The following is a 26,485-nucleotide window of genomic DNA, read 5'->3' on the forward strand; positions in this document are numbered from 1 at the left end:
GGGGCTGCACATTAAAAAGGCACCCCGAGCAGTTGGGGGTTCGGTGCCTTGCTCAAGAGCACCTTGGCAGTGCCCAGGAGGTGAACTGGCACCTCTCCAGCTACCAGTCCACCCTCCAAACTTTAGTACGTATGGGGACTTGAACTCCCAACCCAACTCCCTACTGACTGAGCTACTGCCACCCCCATACTTCACTGCAGCTTCTTGTACTGCCCTAAATAAAGATTATTTTTGTTATTGATCTGCTGATTATTTGACTTGTTTATTCTTTCCTAAACGTGTCACTGAAGGCCTGCGGTCAGATATTGGGACTCACTGCTGTCGTAGATGCAGTTGGAGACGACGGGTTTGAGGCCGCGGGTGAATCCTCCGTTGCTGTCCTGCAGGTAGGCGGTGAACTTTAAGCGCACAATGTTCAGGTCCATCACCTTCCCCAGCTCCTTGGCCTCCTTCTGGATCGAGACTTCCTCCGAATCTGAAGAGAGCAACACAAACATGTTTCTACAGCTCTGACATTAGTATTGCTTTGTATGACTTTTTCATGACTTTTTTCGACATACTATACTATGACTTTTTATCACTTTTCGACATACTATACTATGACTTTTTATCACTTTTCGGCAAACTATACTATGACTTTTTATCACTTTTCGACATACTATACTATGACTTTTTATCACTTTTCGACATACTATACTATGACTTTTTATCACTTTTCGGCAAACTATACTATGACTTTTTATCACTTTTCGACATACTATACTATGACTTTTTATCACTTTTCGGCATACTATACTATGACTTTTTATCACTTTTCGGCATACTATACTATGACTTTTTATCACTTTTTGACATACTATACTATGACTTTTTATCACTTTTTGAAATACTATACCATGACTTTTTCGACATAACATACTATGACTTTTTATGATTTTTTTTCTATACTATGACTATGTCAACAGGGCAGTGTAGTGTGTGTATATAATGTGTTTACCTGTGTAGTGACAGTGTAGTGTGTGTGTGTGGAGTGTTTACCTGTGTAGTGACGGTGTAGTGTGTGCGGAGGGAGTGCGTACCTGTGAAGTGACAGTGTATTGTGTGTGTGTGTGTGTGTGTGTGTGTGTGTGTGTGTGTGTGTGTGTGTGTGTGGAGGGTTTACCTGTGTAGTGTGTGTGTGGAGTGTTTACCTGTGTAGTGTGTGTGTGGAGTGTTTACCTGTGTAGTGGCAGTGTAGTGTGTGTGGAGTGTTTACCTGTGTAGTGTGTGTGTGGAGTGTTTACCTGTGTAGTGTGTGTGTGGAGTGTTTACCTGTGTAGTGGCAGTGTAGTGTGTGTGTGGAGTGTTTACCTGTGTAGTGACAGTGTAGTGTGTGTGTGGAGTGTATACCTGTGTAGTGTGTGTGTGTGGAGTGTTTACCTGTGTAGTGGCAGTGTAGTGTGTGTGTGGAGTGTTTACCTGTGTAGTGTGTGTGTGGAGTGTGTACCTGTGAAATGTCCGAGCGGTCCTTTCTGTCTCTTCCTCTCCTCTCGCAGCCTCCGGCTCAGAACCTCCACCACACCTTTCTTCGTAACATGGAGGATCCCCAGGTTACTGAACCTACAGGAAGTGACATCACAATACTTAATTTTACATTTTACATCCATAAAACAAACTTTGTGTCATTTCACAATGTACTAATATATATGTCGGTATTCTCCACTGGGTTAGGGTTAAACTCAAACCACCCAAATGTTGACCCCAAAGTTAGGCCCTTGAACGTAGCAGAAGATATTAGTTTTGCAACCCGAGCGGAGCGGTGTGGAGGCAGTCTGAGTGTCAGTGAGAATGGAGCGAGGTGATTGGGTACTGACGAGGCGGTGAGGTCGTTGGGGCCCACGTCCATGGTACAGGTGCCGTTCTCGGTGCAGTGGCGTCCCACCAGACTGTGAGCGTGGACGCGAGGGGGGTCGGAGTGCGTCACCAGCTGGACCTCCACCCGGGCGTGACCCACGTAGTTATTAATCTGAGAAACGGACACAGAGACCTTAGGAACATTATCTGACACACACACACACACACACACACACACACACACACACACACACACACACACACACACACACACACACACACACACACACACATACATACACAAAGACACACACACACACACACACACACACACACACACAGACAGATACACACACACACACAAAGACACACACACACATAGAGACAGACACACACACACACAAACACACACACAGAGACACTCAGACACACACACACACACACACACACACACAAAGACACACAGACAAACACACACACACACACACACACAAAGACACACAGACAAACACACACACACACACACACACACACAGACAGACAGACAGACAGACACACACACACACAGTCACACACAGTGACACACAGACAGACAGACACACACACACACACACACACACACACACATATACATACACATACACAAAGACACACACACAGAGACAGACACACACACACACACACACACATACAGACAGACAGACAGACAGACACACACACACACACACACACACAAAGGCACACAGACAAACACACACACACACAGACACACACACATGCGCGCACACAGCACACACACACACACATGCGCGCACACAGCACACACACAAACACACACACACACTCAACTACATGTAGCGGAGTAGAAGTAGAAAGTGGCATGACAAGAAAAAAGTACAAGTACCTCAACATTTGGACTCAAGTACAGTACTGGAGGAAATGTACTTAGTTACATCAGGCTGTGTGTGTGTGTGTGTGTGTGTGTGTGTGTGTGTGTGTGTGTGTGTGTGTGTGTTGTCAGAGTGTTACCTTCACGGTCGGGTAGGTTCTCCGGTTCTTCTCGCTGGACGCGCCCGGGAGCCCGCCGTGGGACGGACCCTCGCACTCATAACGAAAACGAAAGCCCCTCTATGGACACACAAACACACCGTGTTACCGTGCACTTCATCACCTCTTACGGTAGGTTTCCACACAGCGAAACACCAAGCAAGTTTCAGTCAGCGAAATATTGCCTCGCGGGCGTGGTCGCGAAAACAACACGCCAGCCCGCAACAGAACAGTGGCTGCTAGGCAGCTAGCAGAGAGGGTTGAAGCTAGGTAGCATAGGTAGCTAACAGAGAGGGTTGAAGCTAGGTAGCATAGGTAGCTAGCAGAAAAGGTTGAAGCTAGGTAGCATAGGTAGCCAGCAGAGAGGGTTGAAGCTAGGTAGCATAGGTAGCCAGCAGAGAGGGTTGAAGCTAGGTAGCATAGGTAGCTAGCAGACAGGGTTGAAGCTAGGTAGCATAGGTAGCCAGCAGAAAAGGTTGAAGCTAGGTAGCATAGGTAGCCAGCAGAAAAGGTTGAAGCTAGGTAGCATAGGTAGCTAGCAGAGAGGGTTGAGGCTAGGTAGCATAGGTAGCCAGCAGAGAGGGTTGAAGCTAGGTAGCATAGGTAGCTAGCAGAGAGGGTTGAGGCTAGGTAGCATAGGTAGCTAGCAGAGAGGGTTGATGCTAGGTAGCATAGATAGCCAGCAGAGAGGGTTGATGCTAGGTAGCATATGCAGCTAGCAGAGAGGGCTGAAGCTAGGTAGCATAGGTAGCTAGCAGAGAGGGTTCAACCTAGGTAGCATAGGCAGCTAGCAGAGAGGGTTGAAGCTAGGTAGCATAGGTAGCTAGCAGAGAGGCCATATTTAGTTCTGATAGAGCCTGTATCAGGGCCGTATTTAGTCCAGATAGAGCCTGTATCAGGGCCATATTTAGTCCAGATAGAGCCTGTATCAGGGCCATATTTAGTCCAGATAGAGCCTGTATCGGGGCCATATTTAGTTCTATGTGTTATATGTCACTATGTTTGGTAGCCTACTGTACTTAAATGGCCAGTATGTTCTTTATCTTCTTTATTCATTGAAGCCTCTATGTTTATGTGCTACACACACACACACACACACACACACACACACACACACACACACACAATCGTGCAGGCCTAACTTGAACCCTGGACCCTCTGCATCGAGGCATTAACCTCCATATACGTGCGTCCGTTCTACCCACTGAGCTATTCTGGCCACGAAATACTGTACGTTTTTTTTTAAATCTTTTTATTTTTTTCACACTTTGTCACTTTGTTTTGAAAAGTTCTGTATAAATAAAGTTTATTATTGCTATTCAATGCGTCTAATTTGAATTAATATGTGACCTTATCCTCATGATATATTCATATCTGGTCCAAAGTCTGCGTTTTGTCTCTGAGTGGAAAGGAGTTAGAGTTGCAGTAACAGTCCCTTTGTGACATTTGATTCTCTCTAGTTGTGTAAACCTGGTTCTTTCTCTTTTGTCTTCATAACAGAACTGATTGATTTGCATACACACACTCAGTGTGTGTGACCTTTCGTCCTGCAGCCTGGGTCCCGTGTGGTTATATGACTGTTGGGAAAACCCTGGATAAAAGGAAGTGACTGTTACTGTAACGTGTGGATCAACCTGACGGGGAATTACCACTCTATGTGTTAGATCATGTGTCAGAGCTGAACGGGCTTTTTGTTCTGACATTCGTTCTTCTAATTCCTGTAACAACTCCATCTGTAGACGAGCGTTGAGGCCGCAAAAAAAAAAAATCTATAAATAAAGTTTTAAAGTAGCAGTTATGACGGGAGCAATGACAAACGCTGAAACTTTTTTACGCTGAAAAAAGTGACCAAAAAAAAAAAAAAAAAAATCAGAAAAAGTGACAAAAAAAGTGACATTTTTTTGAAAAAAGTGTGGGAAAAAACATCAGAAAAGGCAACAAAAAATGTGTTAAAAAATTGACAAAAAAACTTCAAAAACATCACCAAAGTTGACAAAAACTTGACAAAAAAAATGACAAAAAAAAGCGAAAGGTTACCACGTGACGCAGAACGTGACATAACTCTGTTTGTTCCCTAAAGTTACAAAACCTCCCTATTTCCATTTCTTTTCAAACGGGACTTGAACCCCCGGTCTCCTGGGGGAAAGTCCTGTGTATGTTTGACCCATCTACCACCCCCTCCCCCAACCAGGACGCGATAATACAAATCCCACTATGGCCACGCCAAGACCCGCCCTTAAATAGCAGCCCGATTGGTTGGGGTTAGGCATTGACCTCGAGTGTTTAAGATTAGGATAAGCCGATTGGTCAGGGGATAGGACCTGAACCAATGGGGTTGCGTTACCTTGTGTAAGCATGGACGCTTGGCCAATAGTAGTGATTGAAGGGCAGGTCTTGGCTTGGCCATAGTACGATTCGTAAAGTCGCAACCAGGACATTTGGCGCTCTTATACTTCCTCACCTTACTTCCTGCTTTGCTACCGTCAGAACTACTACGGCCACTAGAGGGCGCCGCCACTAGAAACCTAAATATAGGTCAGAATGATGCAACTTATGGGGTGTTTTTCAGGGGAGGACGGTCTCAGTGAGAGTCACTTTTTTAAAGTTAAGAGTAGAAACAAACACCAACAAATGTAATGTCTAGAAAGAGAGTAAAGGCCAGTGATTGGCTGAGGAGTGCTAGTCTTTTGAGTATGACTTATAGATGTCAAAGCCAAGTCTAACCTTGCTCTTATTGTAAATGTTTGTACCGTAACTACCACAGACACAGACAGGAAGTTGAGTCTCACCTGTTTGGGCTCCTCGATGATTTGAATGTAAGGACCGTGAGCTGAAACACAAACAGAAGTTTAGTTAATAACATGAACAGAAACCGTTATTATACTTATTATACTATATACCACTGTTTCTCAAATGGGGGGAACTGGGGGACTGCAGGGGGTATGTGTCCCCCAAGGGGTACTCTGGAGGACTGCAGGGGGTATGTGTCCCCCTAGGGGTACTCTGGAGGACTGCAAGGGGTACGTGTCCCCCTAGGGGTACTCTGGAGGACTGCAGGGGGTACGTGTCCCCCTAGGGGTACTTTGGAGGGCTGCAGGGGGTACGTGTACCTCTAGGGGTACTTTGGAGGGCTGCAGGGGGTACGTGTACCTCTAGGGGTACTTTGGAGGGCTGCAGGGGGTACGTGTACCTCTAGGGGTACTCTGGAGGACTGCAGGGGGTACGTGTCCCCCTAGGGGTACTCTGGAGGACTGCAGGGGGTACGTGAGATTTTTTTTCCTACAAAAAATGTGACATTTGTGTCTCCTTCTTTGGACCTATTCTTGCCTTCCTTCCTTCTTTCTTTCTACTTTTTACAAGCTTCTCGATTCTTTCAAAGTTATGTCACCGTTTGTGAAATTTTTGATACTATTTTCGACCTGTTCTTGCCTTCCTTCCTTCCTTCCTTCTTTCTACCATCTGTTTCCAAGGTTTTGGATTTTTTTTACAGTTTTGTCTCCTCCTCAGTATTTAAATGTTTTCCAGTTACAAGGTTGTAGTTTAGTAAATATATCACTGACATTACTGTACTGTTCCACTTTATAGAGACTTTTTTTTCTACCAAAAATGATTAGCGCTGGTCAGGGGGTAAAATCACTTTTTCTGGGATTTGGGGTGTTAGTTTGTGTCTCTGGTGCTTCATACAAACTTTGAAAAAAACCATCCATGCTGTTTAGAGTGAGATACGGTTTCTGAATGTGTCCTGCCTTCAGTCTCTGGGTGAGCTGGTCAAAATCTGCACGGCTTTCTACGTCACTAGCTGAGACGAGGGGGCTAGGGGGCTAACCGTTAGCATGCTAGCTCATTCTCAATGGCAAAACACTGCTACAACACACACTAGTTCACCGTAATCTACAAAAGAACTACTTCCATGTCCCTGTTCTGCAGGTATTCACACAAAGTTGGAAGTGCGCCCTCGTTTAGAAGAAGTCTCCCGGCTAATCCTGCCTTGTACTACTGAAGTTGGAGAAACAGCTAGCTAGCTCATGTAGTCCTTACCTAGCTACTGATCATGTGATCTTACCTAGCTACTGATCATGTGATCTTACCTAGCTACTGATCATGTGATCTTACCTAGCTACTGATCATGTGATCTTACCTAGCTACTGATCATGTGATCTTACCTAGCTACTGAGCATGTGCGACTGCCAACAAAGATGTTACAGCAGTGAGAGGTCTCACTCTGTAGCTAAAACAGAGACCTGAACACAGGGTGAAAAGAGGAGCTGCAGCAATGTGCAGTACAACTAAAATATGGTGAAAATTAAACCATGTAAACCTACTCTGATATAACCTCAAAATACAATTATGAACCTGAAAATGAGAATAATATGAGCACTTTAAAGAAACTATTCAAAAGGAGTACATTATTAAAAAAAGTTTGAGCACTGCTATATACTATATATTATATTTAAAGGCCCCTGGGTCACTAAGATCAATCACATATTTGTTAATTTACTTGCAAACGAGCAATTGTTGTAAATGCTTTCCCTAATGCTTGATTGCTTTTTGGTGTAATTGTGCTACAAATAAATATTTGTGGGCCGGATCAAAGTTGGCGAGGGGCCGGATTTGGCCCACAGGCCTTGAGTTTGACACGTGGGGTTTAGGGGGAGCTTGTATGTGAGTGAATGTGTGTGTTGTACTGCAATGTCTTGTCTGTCCCACCGAGGACCCTCTCGAAAATGAGATGACACATCTCAAGGGGTATTCCTCGTACGATATATAAAAATCAAACTATACCCGCCACTTTCACTATTTCGCCAGCTACGGGGACTTAAAGTAAAGTGGCAGACCAAGGTGTTTTCCCTGTTAGTAAGCTCTAGAAAGAAGCTGTAGCTTCCCAGGTTCTGTTCATTTACAGTTTCTGGACAACGTCTCCGTTTCTTGTAACAGTTGAACACTAGAAAGTACTGATTAGGTTTTTGTTGATAACAAAAGTCTGAAATGTCGTGGTTATTGTTTCCAGGTATGAATACACAACATTAAAGGTCCTATGACATGCTGCTTTTTTGATGCTTTTATATAGACCTTAGTGGTCCCCTAATACTGTATCTGAAGTCTCTTTATATAGACCTTAGTGGTCCCCTAATACTGTATCTGAAGTCTCTTTTATATAGACCTTAGTGGTCCCCTAATACTGTATCTGAAGTCTCTTTATATAGGCCTTAGTGGTCCCCTAATACTGTATCTGAAGTCTCTTTATATAGACCTTAGTGGTCCCCTAATACTGTATCTGAAGTCTCTTTATATAGGCCTTAGTGGTACCCTAATACTGTATCTGAAGTCTCTTTATATAGGCCTTAGTGGTACCCTAATACTGTATCTGAAGTCTCTTTATATAGGCCTTAGTGGTACCCTAATACTGTATCTGAAGTCTCTTTATATAGACCTTAGTGGTCCCTAATACTGTATCTGAAGTCTCTTTATATAGACCTTAGTGGTCCCTAATACTGTATCTGAAGTCTCTTTATATAGACCTTAGTGGTCCCCTAATACTGTATCTGAAGTCTCTTTATATAGGCCTTAGTGGTCCCCTAATACTGTATCTGAAGTCTCTTTATATAGACCTTAGTGGTCCCCTAATACTGTATCTGAGGGTGGGGGTGTGGTCTTGACCAACTGCCACTTTGCTTGTTTTCAAGCCATGATGTCTCTCTCTCTCTCATGGGGGGGGCCAAATTCTCTGGGCGGGCAAAGCAGAGAAAGGGGAGGTAACCTTTCCCCTTATGACGTCATAAAGGGAAGATTCCTGATTGGTCCATCTGAGTTTTCATTTTCTCAAAGGCAGAGCACTTTTATCTATATATTTATGGCTATTTAAGACCACTCTTGCAGGGCAGCCCCCCCCCCCCCCCCCTCATATTAATTAAGTATCTATTTATGTTTTATTGATGCCTCTATGTTTTTAGCTCTTGATTTTAGGTTGTTGTGTTGTAATTGTTGGAGCTTGTATCGCAAGACAAATTTCCGTGTACACGGACAATAAAGTGCTATCTATCTATCTATCTATCTATCTATCTATCTATCTATCTATCTATCTAGGATACCCAGGGCTCGGTTTACACCTATCACCATTTCTAGTCACTGGGGGACCATAGGCAGGCTGGGGGAACTCATATTAATGTTAAAAAACCTCATAAGGTGACATTTTCATGCCATGGGACCTTTAAGAATTACATGGTTCTCCGCCGTAGCTGTATCCCTTCTAGCCTTAAGTTGTATACGTATGAATCCCCTGGTTACTAACGGAGGCTATGTTCACACCTGGCGTCTTTTTTTGAGGCTGCCAGCGTCTGTTTTAGATACGTAACGTGTGCAGAGAGGACGTTCCACTACTATACGTTCCATATAATCAATCAAACTGTTTACACCGGACAGAGAGCAGCGTAGTGGTGCGTCTGCTCTTATATTATTCTATATATATGTTTTTACGTGAGGTGTGTGCGGCTCTTTCAAACAGAAATGGATCATAAAGTGTTTATATGTCTTCAAAATTAAACTACCGATAGACAGGAAACGACCTAATGAGTCAGTGAGCGTGTTGGCAGTTTCATTTTGAGAGTTTCTATTTTTATTTCTTGTTTCCCTCCCCTGCGTCCTCTGATAACAACTGACAGTAGGTTGATGTTTCACAGCTCTGTGACAGTAGGTTGATGTTATACAGCTCTGTGACAGTAGGTTGATGTTTCACAGCTCTGTGACAGTAGGTTGATGTTTCACAGCTCTGTGACAGTAGGTTGATGTTTCACAGCTCTGTGACAGTAGGTTGATGTTTCACAGCTCTGTGCCGGCTCCAAAAACTGAAGAAACAACATCAAACCCAGAGGGAAAGCTCTCCGTCTCGCCTGTGACTCACACAATCCTACACCGTGTGGCGCTGCAGGTGGAGACCGTTATAAGATCTATTCAGAGGCACATACGTGTGTATGTCAGCCCAAGGCCCGACGCAAGTGTCTGTGCTAGTTTAAGACCGACGCAGTTGTCAGTTTCCCGTCCAGCGCCCACGTCGTTTAAATAACAAATGCACCTGACTCCATCTGTGGCCCATGGGCGTGCTGGTCTTACAGGGAGGTGTGTTCAGGTGCATTCTGGGCGTGCTGGTCTTACAGGGAGTTGTGTTCAGGTGCATTCTGGGTGTATTACTATCTTGAGGCAGCAGGAAGTGATGGCACCATTGACCAACAAAAACCTGGTCTAAAGTCAATAAAGCAGCATTTCATTGTTATTTTAACAGAGCATTAGTAAAATGCTCCTAGGCTCGTGCACAGCGCACACACACTATGCTTGTTACACACACAGGGACGCACAGCAGCACACACACATGCAGAAGATTACTAATAAAAATATTACGGTGCAAATCCTCCATCATAACAGCAATGCTCCAAGGTCCAAACGCGCCTGGCTTTTAAAGGGAATGGGAGATGATCTCTGATTGGTTGATTGCATGTTACGCCCAAAACACCCCTCTGATTAATGAAGACACTAAGTACAACCCTTTAGAACCATGCACCCGGCACACGGACCCTTTTCTCTACCGTCAAACTAACAAAAGTGGATTAGGACACGCCCTAAACACACCTGCACCAGGCGCTTCACGCCGTGCGCTCAGACCATTAAAATAGGGCCCTCTGTGTGTGGGCACCGCGGCCGAGTCAAGCCGGTACTAGCAGTTAGTAAGCAGCATTAGTAACTTTTCTAAATGATGTGGTCAACATGTGACGTACCTGTCTCAGGTATGTAGGGTTCAGTCTTTATGTCCACTGGAGGAATGTAGTCGTACTGCATCAAATTCATCTGCAGCTGAAGAAGAACAAGACGAGTTTTCAACATCGAAAACTGGGACACAACATCCAATGGATCAATATCTATCTATCTATCTATCTATCTATCTATCTATCTATCTATCAGGTTAATGGTTTGGTCCATACCTTTTTCTATTAAATATCAAGATGGAACTAAAGTAGACAATTGGCAAAAGAAAACATGAACACACAACTTTGTTTCCATATAAGTTAGGCAGTGTATGAACCATGGGCGTAACAGAGCTCAACAGTGTGGTTCCCGAATTAACAACCCCGTTGATGTTCTCCGTAAGAATTGAGATTATCAGCCATAATGTCTAAACCATCCGAGGTAGACTGACCCCGAGCTACGAGGTCTAAACCATCCCATAATGTCTAAACCATCCCATAATGTCTAAACCATCCCATAATGTCTAAACCATCCGAGGTAGACTGACCCCGAGCTACAAGGTCTAAACCATCCCATAATGTCTAAACCATCCCATAATGTCTAAACCATCCGAGGTAGACTGACCCCGAGCTACAAGGTTGTGAAACGAAAGTTTTGTTTTTGTGTGTGTGCATGCGTGTGTCTTTATGTGTGCGTGTGTGTGTCTGTATGTGAGAGTGTGTGCGTGTGTGTGTGTGTGTGTGTGTGTGTGTGTGTGTGTGTGTATGCGTGTGTCTCTGTGTGCATGCATGTGTGTGCCTGTATGAGAGAGAGAGAGAGAGAGTGTGTGTGTGAGTGTGTGTGTGTGCCTGTGCCTGTGTGTGTGCATGCATGCATGCATGCATGCATGCATGCGTGTGTGTGTGTGTGTGTGTGTGTGTGTGTGTGTGTGTGTGTGTGTGTGTGTGTGTGTGTGTGTATATATATATATATATATATATATATATATATATATATATATATATATATATCTATCTATCTCTGGACTAAAGGGATGCTAAGGGGTTAATCCTGAGCTGTCCTAAATCCAGTGTGTCAGGATGAACGATGAAGAGAGAAGGACTCACCTCGTTGTCGTAGACGTTGATGAACTGAGCTTCAGTCATCCTGAAACAAACACACAGTCAGTCAGAGGCTTTTACTCTGAAAGGGTTCAAACAGGAAACCTTCTCCAGCGACCCGAGCCACTTTAAATCTCCTCTCGTCTGAAGAATCAACGTCCCGACAGCCAAGAAAACAACAAACAAACAAACAAACTGCAGCAGTTTCCCTTTCACCTCATGGACGATCTCTCTCTCTCTCTCTGTCTCTCTCTCTGTCTCTCTCTCTGTCTCCCTCTCTCTCTGTCTCTCTCTCTGTCTCCCTCTCTCTCTGTCTGTCACTCTCTGTGTCTCTTCTCTATTCTCTCCCTTTCTCTCTGTCTGCATGCCTGCCCTTTTTTTTCTCTCTCTCTCTCTCTCTCTCTCTCTCTCTCTCTCTCTCTCTCTCTCTCTCACTCTCTCTCTCTCTCTCTCTCTCTCTCGTTGTGTTTTCAGTCACTTCCTGGAAGTGGCTGAGCGGAGGAAAACCCCCAGAATTCCAGATCTGAAGGGGGCGGGGCTACTGCACTACTGATGATGTCACTCTGCTGCAGCTGATAATAATACACACTGGAGGAGTCAACGTTACCAAGAATCAATGCTCAAATACACCCATACAGCAACAGCAACAACAACAACGTGTCTGTGTGTGTGTAGAACTCTCCTAAATTCACCAAAACGTTTGCATTATAAATGCATCATTTGCACATTCAGAACATATTTCAGAAAACTTGTAAATGTAAAAAAGAATTGTCTAAATGTCAGTAATCAGCCGGGGACAGGAAACTCAAGATCATCTGATGATGTCATTTCGGGCTTTTTGGGAAACTGTGATCCATATTTTAGAGACCAGACTAGTCATCCATTCATCCAGGACATAGGCGGTTGGGTTTTTTTCAACGTTTTTTGTTTGTTATTTCCCCCAATTCTTCTGTTCATTTCTTCCAACATTTTGCTGCTTTTTTTGTCGTTTTTTTCTGCCATTTTTGGCACTTTGACGTTTATTTTTTTTTTTACATTTTTGTCGCTGTTTGGCCTTTTTTTCTGGCTTTTTCGCTTTTATAAAATGTTTATTTTTTTTCTCGATATTTTTGGCGTTTTTATTGACGTTTTTTTACGACATTTTTGGCGGGTTTTTTGGCATTTTTTCTGCCATTTTTGCCACTTTGACATTTATTATTTTTTTTTTTTTACATTTTCGTCGCTTTTTGGCCTTTTTTTCTGGCTTTTTCGCTTTCATAAAATGTTTTTTTTTCAGATATTTTTGGCACCGTTTTGGCACTTTTTCAAGGTTTTTTGTCACTTTTAAAAAATGTTTTTTTTTTTTTTTTCCTCGATATTTTTGGCGTTTTTATTGACGTTTTTTTACGACATTTTTGGCGGGTTTTTTGGCATTTTTTCTGCCATTTTTGGCACTTTGACATTTATTTATTTTTTTACATTTTTGTCGCTTTTTGGGCTTTTTTTCTGGCTTTTTTGTCCCCCAATTTTTTTGTTGATTTTTTGATTCTTTAGTCACTTTGTTTTAGACATTTTAGAAACACAACTCATCCATCCATCCATCCAGGAATGAATCCCGCTGCAGCGCTACTTACTCCCTCCATCCTTGATGCTTATTTCAACGTGTTTTGTCTCTTCTATCGACGCTTTCACCCTTTCATTTTTGGACCTTTTTGCCGCTTTTTAAAAAAACTTTTTGGTCGCTGTATTTGTCACTTTTTCCGTCCCTTTTGACCCTTTTTTTAACTTCTTTCATCAGACATGAAAAAAATCATAGAAGATAAAAGATGACAGTCATTTCTTAAAGCTAAATAAAAGTCAAACTTGTGTGATGTCATTGTTAGATGTACGTTACAACTTTCATTGTCAGTCAGAGCTGAAATTCCTTTTGCATCCCTGGGTAGCTCATATAAGAAAGAGGACACAGTTGTTGTTATTGTCTTGTTGTTCAAATTAAGTTTCATATCTTAAGTTACGCGTTTCTGCATTTTTTTTTCAAATATATATCGGCCGATATATCGGATTTTTAAATCATCAAATATTTGTATCGGTATCGGCCTTAAAAATCTTTTATCGGTCGGGCTCTGAAGGACATACATGAAATGACAAACACCCAAATAAGGAAACAAAGCCTACATATATAACAACAGAAAATGATATATGAACATGCACACAGACAAGGTCTCGGAGACTTATAACGCTGAATATATATTGCACTTGATTTAATGAGGCTGGTTTAACAATAGGATAGACTGTAGGGGTGCACGATTCAGAAAATGTCACAATTCAATATATATATATAATAGATTTTCAGGCTCAGGATGGGCGATATGGAGAAAATCAAATATCATGATATTTTTGACCAAATACCTCGATATCGATATTCTATTGGTGCTTTCACAAAATATTTACACAATGAAAATTTTACAAGAATTGGGGCCCTTTACTAGCTTACTTTGAAGGACTTACTGCACTTCCCTCTTAGTAACTGCTAAGAATTGTGAAGCATAATGATTACACTATTTGTTACCATGAGTGATAGTGTTTATTTTTATTTTGTTTTATTTATTTATTTATTTATTTTTTTATTATGTTAATATTGCTGTTATTATTATTATTATTATTATTATTATTATTATTATTATTACTATTATTATTACTTTCATATTCATGCTTTTATTTTCCTTTTGTTTTTATTTGTTTTTCCTTATCCTCTTTTCCTCGGTATAAGGGCTTTGTTGTGGGTGGGATGGGGTTAACGGAAAGATGTCTTGTTATAATTGACATTGTAATATTGCATTGAATTTTGTGCATTCTATCTTTTCTAAAACAATAAAAATACTTGTTAAAAAAAAATATATATATATTTACACAATGAGATTTTAGATAAATAATCACCAGTAATGTGGATATAATGGCTACGTGGGTAAAGGCGAATAATAGAACAGTTACAACAGTCTGGTAAGTTCAGAAAATGACGTCACTTTACTGTCATGCAGCCTTTAAAACCAGGAGAAGACACTTATATCATATCACGATATATTCGAAATCTGAGACTAATATATAAATTGGGCAATACTGATATATTGCCCAGCTCTAATTCACAGTTTGTAAATGTAGTTGCTTTTCCCATGTGATTGCAGTAGACATACAATTTCTTTTTTTGAAATAAAAAATAAAATAATTAAAATATATGAATCCATTTTTTAATCGGTAGAGCTTGAATCGCGATTCGAGTCTCTCTCTCTCTCTCTCTCTCTCTCTCTCTCTCCCTCTCTCTCTCTCTCTCTCTCTCTCCCTCTCTCCCTCTCTCCCTCTCTCCCTCTCTCTCTCTCCCTCTCTCTCTCCCTCTCTCCCTCTCCTAGCTATCCTGTCAAAATAAAAGGCAGAAAAAGCCCCCCAAAAATAATTTGAGTTGTGGACAAACGGCAGAGTTAACCCTTGTGTTGTCTTCTCATTGACCATTAACTTTCCCCATTATGTTTTTGGCCTTTTTAAACATTTTTGTCACCTTTTTTTTAAAAGTCATGGTCAATAAACCCAATTTATATATAATTATACCTATTTTTTTTGTTTTTAATTTAAAAAAAAAGCAGAAATGATGAATTATTTTGACTAATAGTTAAGATTACATTACATTATCAGACCAAGATCAGACCAAATATCACAATATTATATTATATATACTGTATGGTTGACTGTTGGTGCTTTTCACAAAATATTTACAACAATGAGATTTGACAAATTATACTCATAACAGTAGGCCTGCACGATTAATCGTTATAAAATCGCGATCTCGATTCACCCTGTTCACGATTTAATTTTTAAATAACTTCGATTTTTTGGGGGGGATTTTTATGACTTTGATTCTCATTTAATTTTACGAGCCGACTGCATCACAAACGCTCCTACTTTCTTCTGTGAGTTTTAAACATAGACGGTATAAAATAGGTTTTAAAGCTCTCCCAAGCTCTGCAGTGCTCTCCCTTCTCTTCACTAAAGCCTCTCTGTTTACAGGCTCGTGGTGATGCCCAATGAGCTATAGGTGCCAAAAAAATACATATGTTTGGTGCTGCCAATTAGTTTTGTTTTGTCATGGCTCATGGGTGCAATAAACATTACACTTTGTGAGAAAAAAATCGTGGCAGAGAATCGTGATATCAATTCTAAGCTAAAGAATCGTGATTTACATATTTTTCCCCGAATCGTGCAGGCCTACTCATCAGTAACGTGGATATAATGACTACATGGGGTAAAGGCAAATAGAACAAATTCAGAAAAGGACATCACTTGTACTGTAATGCAGCCTTTAAAACAGGAAAGGACATCACTTATGCTATATTACAATATAATGATATCCAAAATCTAAGACGATATCTAATCTAATGTTGTATGGGTTCCATACCATACCATACCTACAACCTACCATACCATACCATACCATACCATACCTACAATCTACCATACCATACCATACCATACCTACAACCTACCATACCATACCATACCATACCATACCTATAACCTACCATACCATACCATACCTATAACCTACCATACCATACCATACCTACAACCTATAATCTGTGTTATTTTTTGGGCAATTTGGTTAAAAGAAACCCATATTTCTGATGTATTTTTTTTCTAATTTGACCCAAGAACTACCCAAGAGTTGAAGGAGGAATCCGTGAATAACAAAGACAGACCTGCCGTTTCATGTTCAGCGTGCCGTTCCTTCCTCTCGGGCGGTTTCTGTGACTTCCTGTAAGTGCTCAGCTCTGCAGCATCAGACGAAAACTCGCCTCGCTGCACGTCTGACTACAGACTTCACACACACACACACACACACACAGAGACAGAGAGAGAGAGAGAGAGGGGATGGCCCCCTCCCGCCCCTCCCCTCCCAGATAACGGAAGCCAATCAGAGCCCAGCCAGCGGCTCATTAACATAAACCCACAGCGGGGTTACAGTGAGAAGAGGGGGAAGTTTGTGTGACCTCTGACCCTTGCAGGAATCCACAGAGGTGATTTCCTGTTTCTCTGAAAACGGCTTGGCTTTCTGTCAACATGATGAAATGTTTCTTCATTTTAATGTCACAAACTCCCCAAAAAAAACACCTGAGGCAGTCACAAATCTTCCCAAAAACACCTGAGGCAAAGACCAGAGGCCTGTACTACAGCCCTGCTCTAGTACAGGCCAAAATCACTTTTTTTCTAGGATTTGGGGAGTTATTTTGTGTCTCTGGTGCTTCATACAAACTTTGATAAAAAACCATCCATGCTGTTTAGAGTGAGATACGGTTTCTGAATGTGTCCTGCCTTCAGTCTCTGGGTGAGCTGGTCAAAATCTGCACGGCTTTCTACGTCACTAGCTGAGACGAGGGGGCTAGGGGGCTAACCGTTAGCATGCTAGCTCGTTCTCAATGGCAAAACACTGCTACAACACACACTAGTTCACCATAATCTACAAAAGAACTGCTTCCATGTCCCTGTTCTGCAGGTATTCACACAAAGTTGGAAGTGCCCCCTCGTTTAGAAGAAGTCTCCCGGTTAATCCTGCCTTGTACTACTGAAGTTGGAGAAACAGCTAGCTAGCTCATGTAGTCCTTACCTAGCTACTGATCATGTGATCTTACCTAGCTACTGATCATGTGATCTTACCTAGCTACTGATCATGTGATCTTACCTAGCTACTGATCATGTGATCTTACCTAGCTACTGAGCATGTGATCTTACCTAGCTACTGATCATGTGATCTTACCTAGCTACTGAGCGTGTGATCTTACCTAGCTACTGATCATGTGATCTTACCTAGCTACTGAGCATGTGCGACTGACAACAAAGATGTTACAGCAGTGAGAGGTCTCACTCTGTAGCTAAAACAGAGACCTGAACACAGGGTGAAAAGAGGAGCTGCAGCAATGTGCAGTACAACTAAAATATGGTGAAAATTAAACCATGTAAACCTGTTCTGGTACAACCTCAAAATACAATTATGTACCTGAAAATGAGAATAATATGGCCACTTTAAGATTATGTTTTGGGCATTTTAGGCCTTTATTTGGATAGAACAGCTTAGACATGAAAGGGGAGAGAGAGGGGGGAATAACCAGCAGCAAAGGGCCGCAGGTTGGAGTCGATCCCGTGGCCGCTGCGTCGAGGAGTAAACCTCTATATATGGGCGCGCGCTCTACCATGTGAGCTAACCAGGCACCTCTCCTGCCAAATTTCTGACCATTTTCCACTACATGGTACCTGCTCGACTCTACGCGGCTCGACCGCGGTGCCCTGTCCTCCTTTCTCCATCGCAGATTTAGTACCGCCTCATGCGTGAGGCGAGCGTGGCTGGTCGTCATAGCAACGCCGCAGGAAACTGCCGTGACCTCGACACACACACACACACACACACACAGAACGTGGAAGGTGTGTGTGTGTGTGTGTGTGTGTGTGTGTGTGTGTGTGACTCTCAGCATGAGGCTGTTTGCCAGAAGACACATTTAGTTTCCAAAGAATCTGGAGGCAGCAAAAAAACCACAGCTGGCTAAACTATTTAAAAATGTCTGTCGCTATAGCAACGATGACGCAGTGATTAATGACGATTCTCTCCGACCAATCAGGAGTCTGCAGGTTTTCTCGTCACCTTTTGGTATCGCCTCAGCTCTCCTGGAGTCTGGACAGAGGTGAGACTAAATAAAGTACCTGTCAGCAGGTACCAGGGACTTTTTATCAGGATGGAAAACCCCAAAAAAGACGAGTAGAGGCGAGGCGAGCAGGTACCGTGTGATGGAAAAACGCCATTACACTCCCGCTTGCACAAGCAAAACTCTGAGAATTTATGCCCGCACAATAATAGAGATGCATTGAGGTTGTGTCTTCTCCCGTCCCGCATGAGAAAACACGTCATTTATAGGCTAATAGGGAGAAGATGAAGGCAAAGAAGGAAGGAGCAGAGGATGAGGGAGATAGGGGGAGAGGGAGAGAGGCGATCTGCGGAGTACTCGGAGATCGATCCGACTGAGAGATAGGATCGAGTCTTATTACCCCGGCGCGCTGATGCAGTCTCATAGGATAGTGTAGCTTGCGCGCTTGCGTCTCGTGTAGCTCCAGGGAGTACTCGCTCAGGATGACTTGGTATCGGTCTAGGTACTCGATTTGTCTTAATGCTCCCTTCTGCTGAGCTCTCTATCGTATCGCGGTATGCATATTCTGCTCTGATCTCACTGCTATCGATTCTCTATCGCTTATCTCTCTTTCGGCTTCTATCCTGACGCTCTGCGTCTTTCTCTCTTCTTCTCTCGTCTTCGATCTTGCTACTTTCTCTGCTGTCTTCCTTTCTCTTCTTCTCCTCTCTCTGCTCTCTGTCTCTTCTCCCTCTCTGCATTCTTCTCTATCGCTTTCGCTTTCTTCTTCTCTATTTCGTCCTCTTCTTCTTACTCTTCGTGCTTTCGCGTCTTCTTCGTCCTCTCGTCTTTCGCTTCTCTTCGTCCTTTCTCTCTCTGCTCATCTTCTTCTTTCTCTCTTGTACTCCGCTTCGCTCTTCTCCTTCGCTCTTTTTCAAAATTTCTCCTCGCGTTCTCGTGTCGTCTCTCTCTCTCTGTCCTCTGTCTTCTTCTTAGCTCTCTTCTCGCTTCTTCTCTTGCTCGCGGCGTCGATCTTGGCTTCATTCTCTCTTCTTCTTTCCTCGCTTGCTTCTCTTCTCTGGCTTCTCGTGCGTGCTCTTCGTCCTCGTCTTGGTGCTTCGTCGTCTTCGCTTCTTTCTTGCTCCTCTTTCTCGATCTCTTCTTGCGCGCTCTCTCTCTCGTCTACTCGATTCTCGGCTTGCTTCTTGCTCTGCTCGGATCTGCGCTTTCTCTCTTCGGGTCTCGCGGGGTGCGGCGTCTGGCTTCTGCCGGGTCGAGGGCTGTCTGCGGTGCGGGCGCGCTTCTGCTCGCTGCTGCCCTCGCCGCTCGGGCGCTTCGGCGCGCGTCGATCAGTGGCTTCAGCTCGGCCTCTGCTGCTCGTCTGCTCGCTGGGCTGGCGGGCGTTCTTCGTGTTGGGCGGCGTGCGCGTCGTGCTCGTCCTCTCTGTCGTCTCTGCTATCTCGATCGTTCTCTGGCTAGTGCGCTTTCTACCTCGCCTCTGTGCTCCCTCCTTTCTAGGTTACACTCTACTCGTGATAATTAATCGTGATCAATATATTGATCAAAATAATCGTGATTATCATTTTGGCCATAATCCTGCAGCCCTAGTACCGTTACAGCTGATATCCAATCAGCAGAGACGTGTCCGTTAACCGTGGTAATAACAAAGGCACAGCGCACACAACACAACACACAACACACACCACACAACACACAACACACAACACACAACACACACAACACAACACACAACACACACCACACAACACAACACACAACACACACCACACAACACAACAGGGCGTTCAACGCACCGCCGCTTTAATGCAAAAAAACCCGTGTTGCTACGTTTTGTCAGGCTGAAAATGGTCCCAAACGTGTGTGTGTGTCTGTGTGTGTGTGTGTGTGTGTCTGTGTGTGTGTGTGTGTGTGTCTCTGTGTGTGTGTCTCTCTGTGTGTGTGTGTGTGTGTGTGTGTGTGTGTGTGTTGCTGTCTGTGCTGGCCAGCATCTTCACCAAACTCACCCACAAGGTACACACACACTACAACACAGCAACTAGCAGGTCCAGGAGTCAACAACTGACTAAGGTCTGTTAGTGGTAGCTGTCGGTACACGATCCGTTCTGCACATGCGCAAAATGTTCACGCATGCGCGGTTGTACGAGGATTTACGACACTGCACGATCTGTTCCACGCTTCCGGTCGACAGCCAAGCTAACGTTAGTTTAGCTAACAGCTCATTCGGCTAACTGCTAGCTGAGACAGCATGTAATAACTTTAAATAAAAAATAACCGTTAACATATATAACAGCTGTTACGTCAGTTCTACTTTACTTGTGCTCATTTAAAATACAATCACTCAATACTTGTCTTGATTGTTATTACTGTGAAGTCTTAATTTAGCTGTAGCTGCTTTTCCCATTACGTTTGAGTTAACGTTATTTTAGACTGAATCTAGCTGTCAGCTAGCGGTTAGCCGAATTAGCTGTTAGCTAAACTAACGTTAGCTTCCCGGCTAGCGTGGAACAGATCGTGCAGGTCGTATCCTCGGTAAAACAGTATTATCTTGCGCATGTGCAGAACGGATCGTGCACCGACAGTAGAGTCTGTGTTTTGGAACAGGAAGCACACACAGATCCCTCCAGGGAAGATACATGAAGCATTGAACGCTGAACATTGAACATTGAACATTGAACATTGAACACGTCACGATGGCTGAACGCACCTGAGAGCTCCCGCCATGACTCAGCAGAAACACTGACGATGATGAGGGGGAGGATGAAGGCTCGGCTCCCTGCAGGAGGATCTGTTCTTCTTTCTACCGGGGTTTTCCCTGCAGACGCAAAACCAGGAGTTAATCACAGCGCAGAGGGTGTGTGTGTGTGTGTCTCTGTGTGTGTGTGTGTGTGTGTGTGTGTGTGTGTGTGTCTGTGTGTGTAGCTGTGAGTGTGTGTATCTGTGTATGTCTGTCTCTGTGTGTGTGTGTGTGTGTGTCTCTCTCTCTATGTGTCTCTGTGTATGTGTGTGTGTGTGTGTGTGTGTGTCTCTGTGTGTGTGTGTGTGTGTGTGTGTGTGTGTGTGTCTCTGTGTGTGTGTGTGTGTGTGTGTGTGTGTGTGTGTGTGTGTGTGTGTCTGTGTGTGTAGCTGTGAGTGTGTGTATCTGTGTATGTCTGTCTCTCTGTGTGTGTGTGTGTGTGTGTGTGTGTGTGTGTGTGTGTGTCTCTGTGTGTGTGTGTGTGTGTGTGTGTGTGTGTGTGTGTGTGTGTGTCTCTGTGTATGTCTGTCTCTCTGTGTGTGTGTCTCTCTCTCTATGTGTCTCTGTGTATGTGTGTGTGTGTGTGTGTGTGTGTCTGTGTGTGTCTCTGTGTGTGTCTGTGTGTGTGTGTGTGTGTGTGTCTCTGTGTGTGTAGCTGTGAGTGTGTGTCTCTGTATGTCTGTCTCTCTGTGTGTGTGTGTCTCTCTCTCTATGTGTCTCTGTGTATGTGTGTGTGTGTGTGTGTCTGTGTGTGTGTGTGTGTGTGTCTCATAGAGTCATATGTAAACACATCAGAGGGAATTTCCACTCCTCTTCTTCTTGACTCTGTGATTATTTAGGGACAATCCTCGATTTCCATACTGAACAAACAAACTGCTGCTTCTGTTAAAGAAACAGTCCAACTTTTCTCCAGCACACACACACACACACACACACACACACACACACACACACACACACACACACACACACACACACACACACACACACACACACACACACACACACACGTCCCGGAAGAAGTTAAAGAGAAAACACAAGACCAAAAAAAACACCCAGGAAACAAACACATAGAAAAAAAAAAATCCCAAAAATACTCGCAAAAGGCAACAAAAACTCTGAAAAAATTGCCAAAAAAAGGCAACATAAAAGTAAAAAAATATTGTCCCAAAAAAACTCAAAATATTTGACAAAAACTATGAATAAATTGCCAAAAAAGGCAAGAAAAACTCCAAAAAAATTGCCAAAAAAGGCAACATAAAAGTAAAAAAAAAATCCCCAAAAAAAAATCAAAAAGGCGACAAACTCCAAAAAAAAAAAGAAACGAAAAAAAAATCTGGCAATAACGTTTAAAAAAAGGCACCAAGCCTTCAGAAAGCAAATGCCACCGGCTGTGTTTCCATAGCACCCCGTTGATAAGAATGGGTTGTGACTATTATGGGATGTAGCCTTGCTTTAAGTCCTGTCTACAGTTTCTGCACTATGTAATACAAATATTAAATCACATAAACTTATATTTTCCCTTTGCATCGATCATATGGATCATCATTCATTTGCATGAAGATGGGCATCGGCCAGCTCAAAATGCAGCGCCGCCTTCCCAGGATGCTTTGCGGGCGCGTTAACGTCGCTCAACGTCACCCATAGGAATAGAGTGGAGCGTGGCCAGGTGGGCGTGCACGGTAACAAACCAGTCGCCCGTTAAGGCGCCATCGTGTCATAATGATCGTTCTCTCACCTCATCGTCGGAGAACGTCTGTTGATGATTTCATCTGATTTTGCCGTTGGCCAATCAGGAGCCGAGTTGCTGCTTGACGCCCTTTGACATGTTTCCACGTTTTTTACCTTTACCAACCTATTTTTCAGTTGGTTTTTTTTTCGACATTTGATGCTTTTTTTGTAATGCTTTTTTCAGCTGGGTTTTTTTCGGTGTTATTTTTGCCACTTCTGACATTTTGTTTACGTTTTCGAAGTTTTTTGTCACTTTTTTTTTTACATTTATTTTGAAAATAAAAATAAAAAATTGTAATGGGGCCCGAAAACATTGAGTGGACATGTGAAAGAAAAAAATAACACTGAACCCCTGAGCATTTAGGACTTTAAGCCCTGATTAGGAAGAAAACTTGGACAGATTTATTTTATTTAATAGTCTGAGCTGTTCACTTTCACTCCATTTTATTTTGAAAGGACAGATTTTTTTTCAACATGTTTAAAGGGTAAAAGAAAAAATGGTGTCCAATTTCCCCCATGTATTTTTAATTAAAAACCTAAACTTAAAAATACAGACTCGGATAATTTAATTATTTTGTGTGTTTTTATATATTTATTCAAATTAACAATGAACAGTTTCTAAATATTACTGAATATTACTTACAAAATATAAATATTTTTAAAATAAAAATCTCCTAAATTCAACTTGACTAATAAAAGAAAGAACATTTTAAAATTAAAGAATAATAATTAAATACTCAGATAAACGGGAAAATGTGTAAATAAAGTTACAGAAGATTGAATTCTTGCCCAGAGCTAGAACGAGTTACACAATCTCACCAAACTGCAGCAGTTTCATTAAATAAAAACAACGAATAAAGCGTCAAAATATCCTAAAAATCAGCTGCTTACACTTTAATGTGACCCGCAGTTCAGTGAGTTTAATATCTTAGTTAGATTTTGGGGACAAACACGTTAAATTGACATTTTTACGGTCGTTTTTGACAGTTGGACGTTAATGTGAAAACGTCTCGCGCTTATTTAGCTCTGTTTTGACCACCGTGTCCGTTATTTGTCAGTTATTTGTCCGTTAATTGTCCGTTATTTGTCAGTTTGTGTCGAGAGAAGCAGAGATAAAAAAGTTAAATGTGAGTTTACCTTTCTGTTGCAGCTTTCTCTCCGTCTGTTTCCCCAAAAATCACTCAACTCCCAATGGGACTAAAATGTCAAAACCGCAGCATTAACACCCGAGGCGACTTCCGGTCCCCTCTTTTCAAAATAAAGTTAGTTTGACCGGGAAATGTTCGTTTATACATTTTATTTTTTTGAAGTTTAAGTTTTAGTTTGATATATTTTTAGTATTTTTGTCACATCTGCTCTTTCTGTCGGTTGTTGTGCTTTTGGCAGCAACTGAATTGTGGTATAAACATACCTGTATGTATCTGTATGTATCAGAAAAATGTTTAAATGAAGAAATAAAAATGCTGTAAAATAAAAGATTTATTTTTAAAAATGTATTCAATTGAAATTTTAAATAAATAAACCCAGATTGGTATATTATCCTTTGGTATTAATACACTAACCTTTAATTAAATATTACAGTTCAAGTGTGTAAAAAACGTTTTAATGGTCCTGTGTTTAGTTAAACAAAAAAACATTATTATTATATTCTTTCTTTTATTAATTTTGTATTAATTTTTTCTTAAAAATAATTTTTCTTCTAATAATGAAAATATCAGAGCAATGAGGATAACATCTTTTTGTGTGGTTTTGGGCACTTTTTTTTTACTCTTTTGGTGAGTTTTTATTGAAGACAAGAGCACAATTAATATGTACAGTATGTAAAAAGAAAACAAAGAACAAATATACAAAGATAGAAGTATTCATTCGCCAATCTTTAATTCAATATTCATTATTATTCAACAAAAAAAGGAAGTTTGTTTTTTAAATATTACAAATACGTCTTTCATTTTATTATTTATGTATATTTTATATTACGGTATATGACTAAACTTCCATTACTTATCAAATAAATTAGTACAATATGTAGGCTATATGTAGAAAGAAAATTGAGGGGAAAAATGCATGAAAACTAAAATAAAAAGAAAGATTTCAGTGAGACAGAAAGTGATGTAAATATCAGACAAATATTTTCTCTGTCTAAAACAAAATTGTGTCACTTCCAAAGTTTCAAAGCTGTGGTTTAAGCCTCTTTGAAGTCTTTATATATATATTTTTAAGTGTATTTTGGTTATTAATCGCTACGTTGACTGAAACGCTTGAAACGCTTTTATTTTGAAGGTCTTGGTTCTCAGCCGGCGGTGTTGTCAGGGTAACCAGCAGCCTGTCAGAGAGTGGAAAGCCCCGGAGTTCGAGGGGAATTCCGGGGCTGAGCGGCGAATACAGCCCGCTGATTGGTGGAAACAGGAAGAGCCCCGCCCAGCTTTAGGTACATTATTATTATATTTATTTCTATCTATATTATTGTTCCTTCTTTTATGAATGATTTTGCATCAAAAAAGGTCTTTTAATTTTTAAAATATTTATTATTTAAAAAAACATGACAAGAAAAAGTGAGGAACAGTTTGTGAATAGATTATATAATTATTAAATAACATTTATATATATATATTGTATTGTTTTTATGAATATTTTTGAATTAAAATAAATATTTTAAAAATATTTAAAAATATTTATTTTATAAAATGACAAAATTGTTGTGAATTGATGATTTTATTATACTGTATATTAGTACATTATATGTATTTTTTATTATAATTTGTTTTGTTTTATGAATGATTTTGAATTAAAAAATATTTTTTTATTTTCTAAATATTTATTATTTTATGAAATGTGTTTGTTGTGAAGTAATTACATTATTAGTATTATTTTTCTTATGATTGTTTTATGAATTGAAAACATGTTTAATTTTCTTTTTTTTATTGTGAATAAATTAAAATAAAAACACAAAAATATAAAAACATCTCAGTCTGTATTTTTGACACCTCACTGGTTACATTTTATTTTTTAAAGTTTGAGTTTTTATTAAAGATGCACGGAGGAAAAATAGATTTCAGGCATCTGTTTTGTCTCTTTCTTCGAGGTTTGGTCGATTTCTGTTCAAGTATAAACCTGAAAATGAGCAGAATACACACACACACACACACACACACACACACAGACACAGACACACACACACACACACACACACACACAGACACACACACACACACAGACACACACACACACACACACACACACACACACAGACACACACACACACACACAGACACACACACACACACACACACACACACACACACACACACACACACACACACACACAGACACACAGACACACACACACACACACACACACACACAGTGTGTTTTGTGAGATTTTGTGACTGTTCAGTCCCTCTGAGAGCCTCCACCTTCTCCGTGCAGCGATGAGCAGAGAGCTAAAAGTCTGATTTTACACTTTGGAAGACCTTTTCCTGATATATTTGTTGCTATTTTTGATGATTTTGTCACTTTTTTCAACGCTTTCTTTTATTCATGGTCAATAAACCTAACTTAAATGACATTATATCTCATTTTTGAGTAAAAAAAAAAAGCTGAAATCATGAATTATTTTGACTGATAGTTAAGATCACAGGATGTTGAGT

The 26,485-nt window shown here is 41.4% G+C and overlaps 1 protein-coding gene across 2 annotated transcripts in view; it reads right to left on the bottom strand.

The window, feature by feature from the left end:
• The window catches only part of nfkb2 (nuclear factor of kappa light polypeptide gene enhancer in B-cells 2 (p49/p100)), a 37,646-nt gene extending 13,570 nt beyond the window's left edge, over nt 1–24,076 (bottom strand). Inside the window, exons 1-9 of one of the 2 annotated variants that reach the window (XM_031303649.2) lie at nt 23,976–24,076; nt 21,078–21,185; nt 11,721–11,760; nt 10,647–10,722; nt 5,670–5,710; nt 2,863–2,961; nt 1,854–2,005; nt 1,487–1,599; nt 317–475 (exon numbers count right to left, since the gene is read on the bottom strand). In XM_031303649.2, the coding sequence (XP_031159509.1) occupies nt 317–475; nt 1,487–1,599; nt 1,854–2,005; nt 2,863–2,961; nt 5,670–5,710; nt 10,647–10,722; nt 11,721–11,760; nt 21,078–21,094 (697 nt within the window). In that variant the 5' untranslated portion in view covers nt 21,095–21,185; nt 23,976–24,076. Of the gene's footprint in view, nt 1–316; nt 476–1,486; nt 1,600–1,853; nt 2,006–2,862; nt 2,962–5,669; nt 5,711–10,646; nt 10,723–11,720; nt 11,761–16,438; nt 16,573–21,077; nt 21,186–23,975 lie in introns of those variants that run through there. The other variant, XM_036001900.1, reaches the window with a different exon arrangement.
• Nucleotides 24,077–26,485: the final 2,409 nt, after the last annotated feature.

Source organism: Sander lucioperca, chromosome 6 (assembly GCF_008315115.2).
Source record: "Sander lucioperca isolate FBNREF2018 chromosome 6, SLUC_FBN_1.2, whole genome shotgun sequence".
In the NCBI taxonomy this organism is placed as follows: Eukaryota; Metazoa; Chordata; class Actinopteri; order Perciformes; family Percidae; genus Sander; species Sander lucioperca.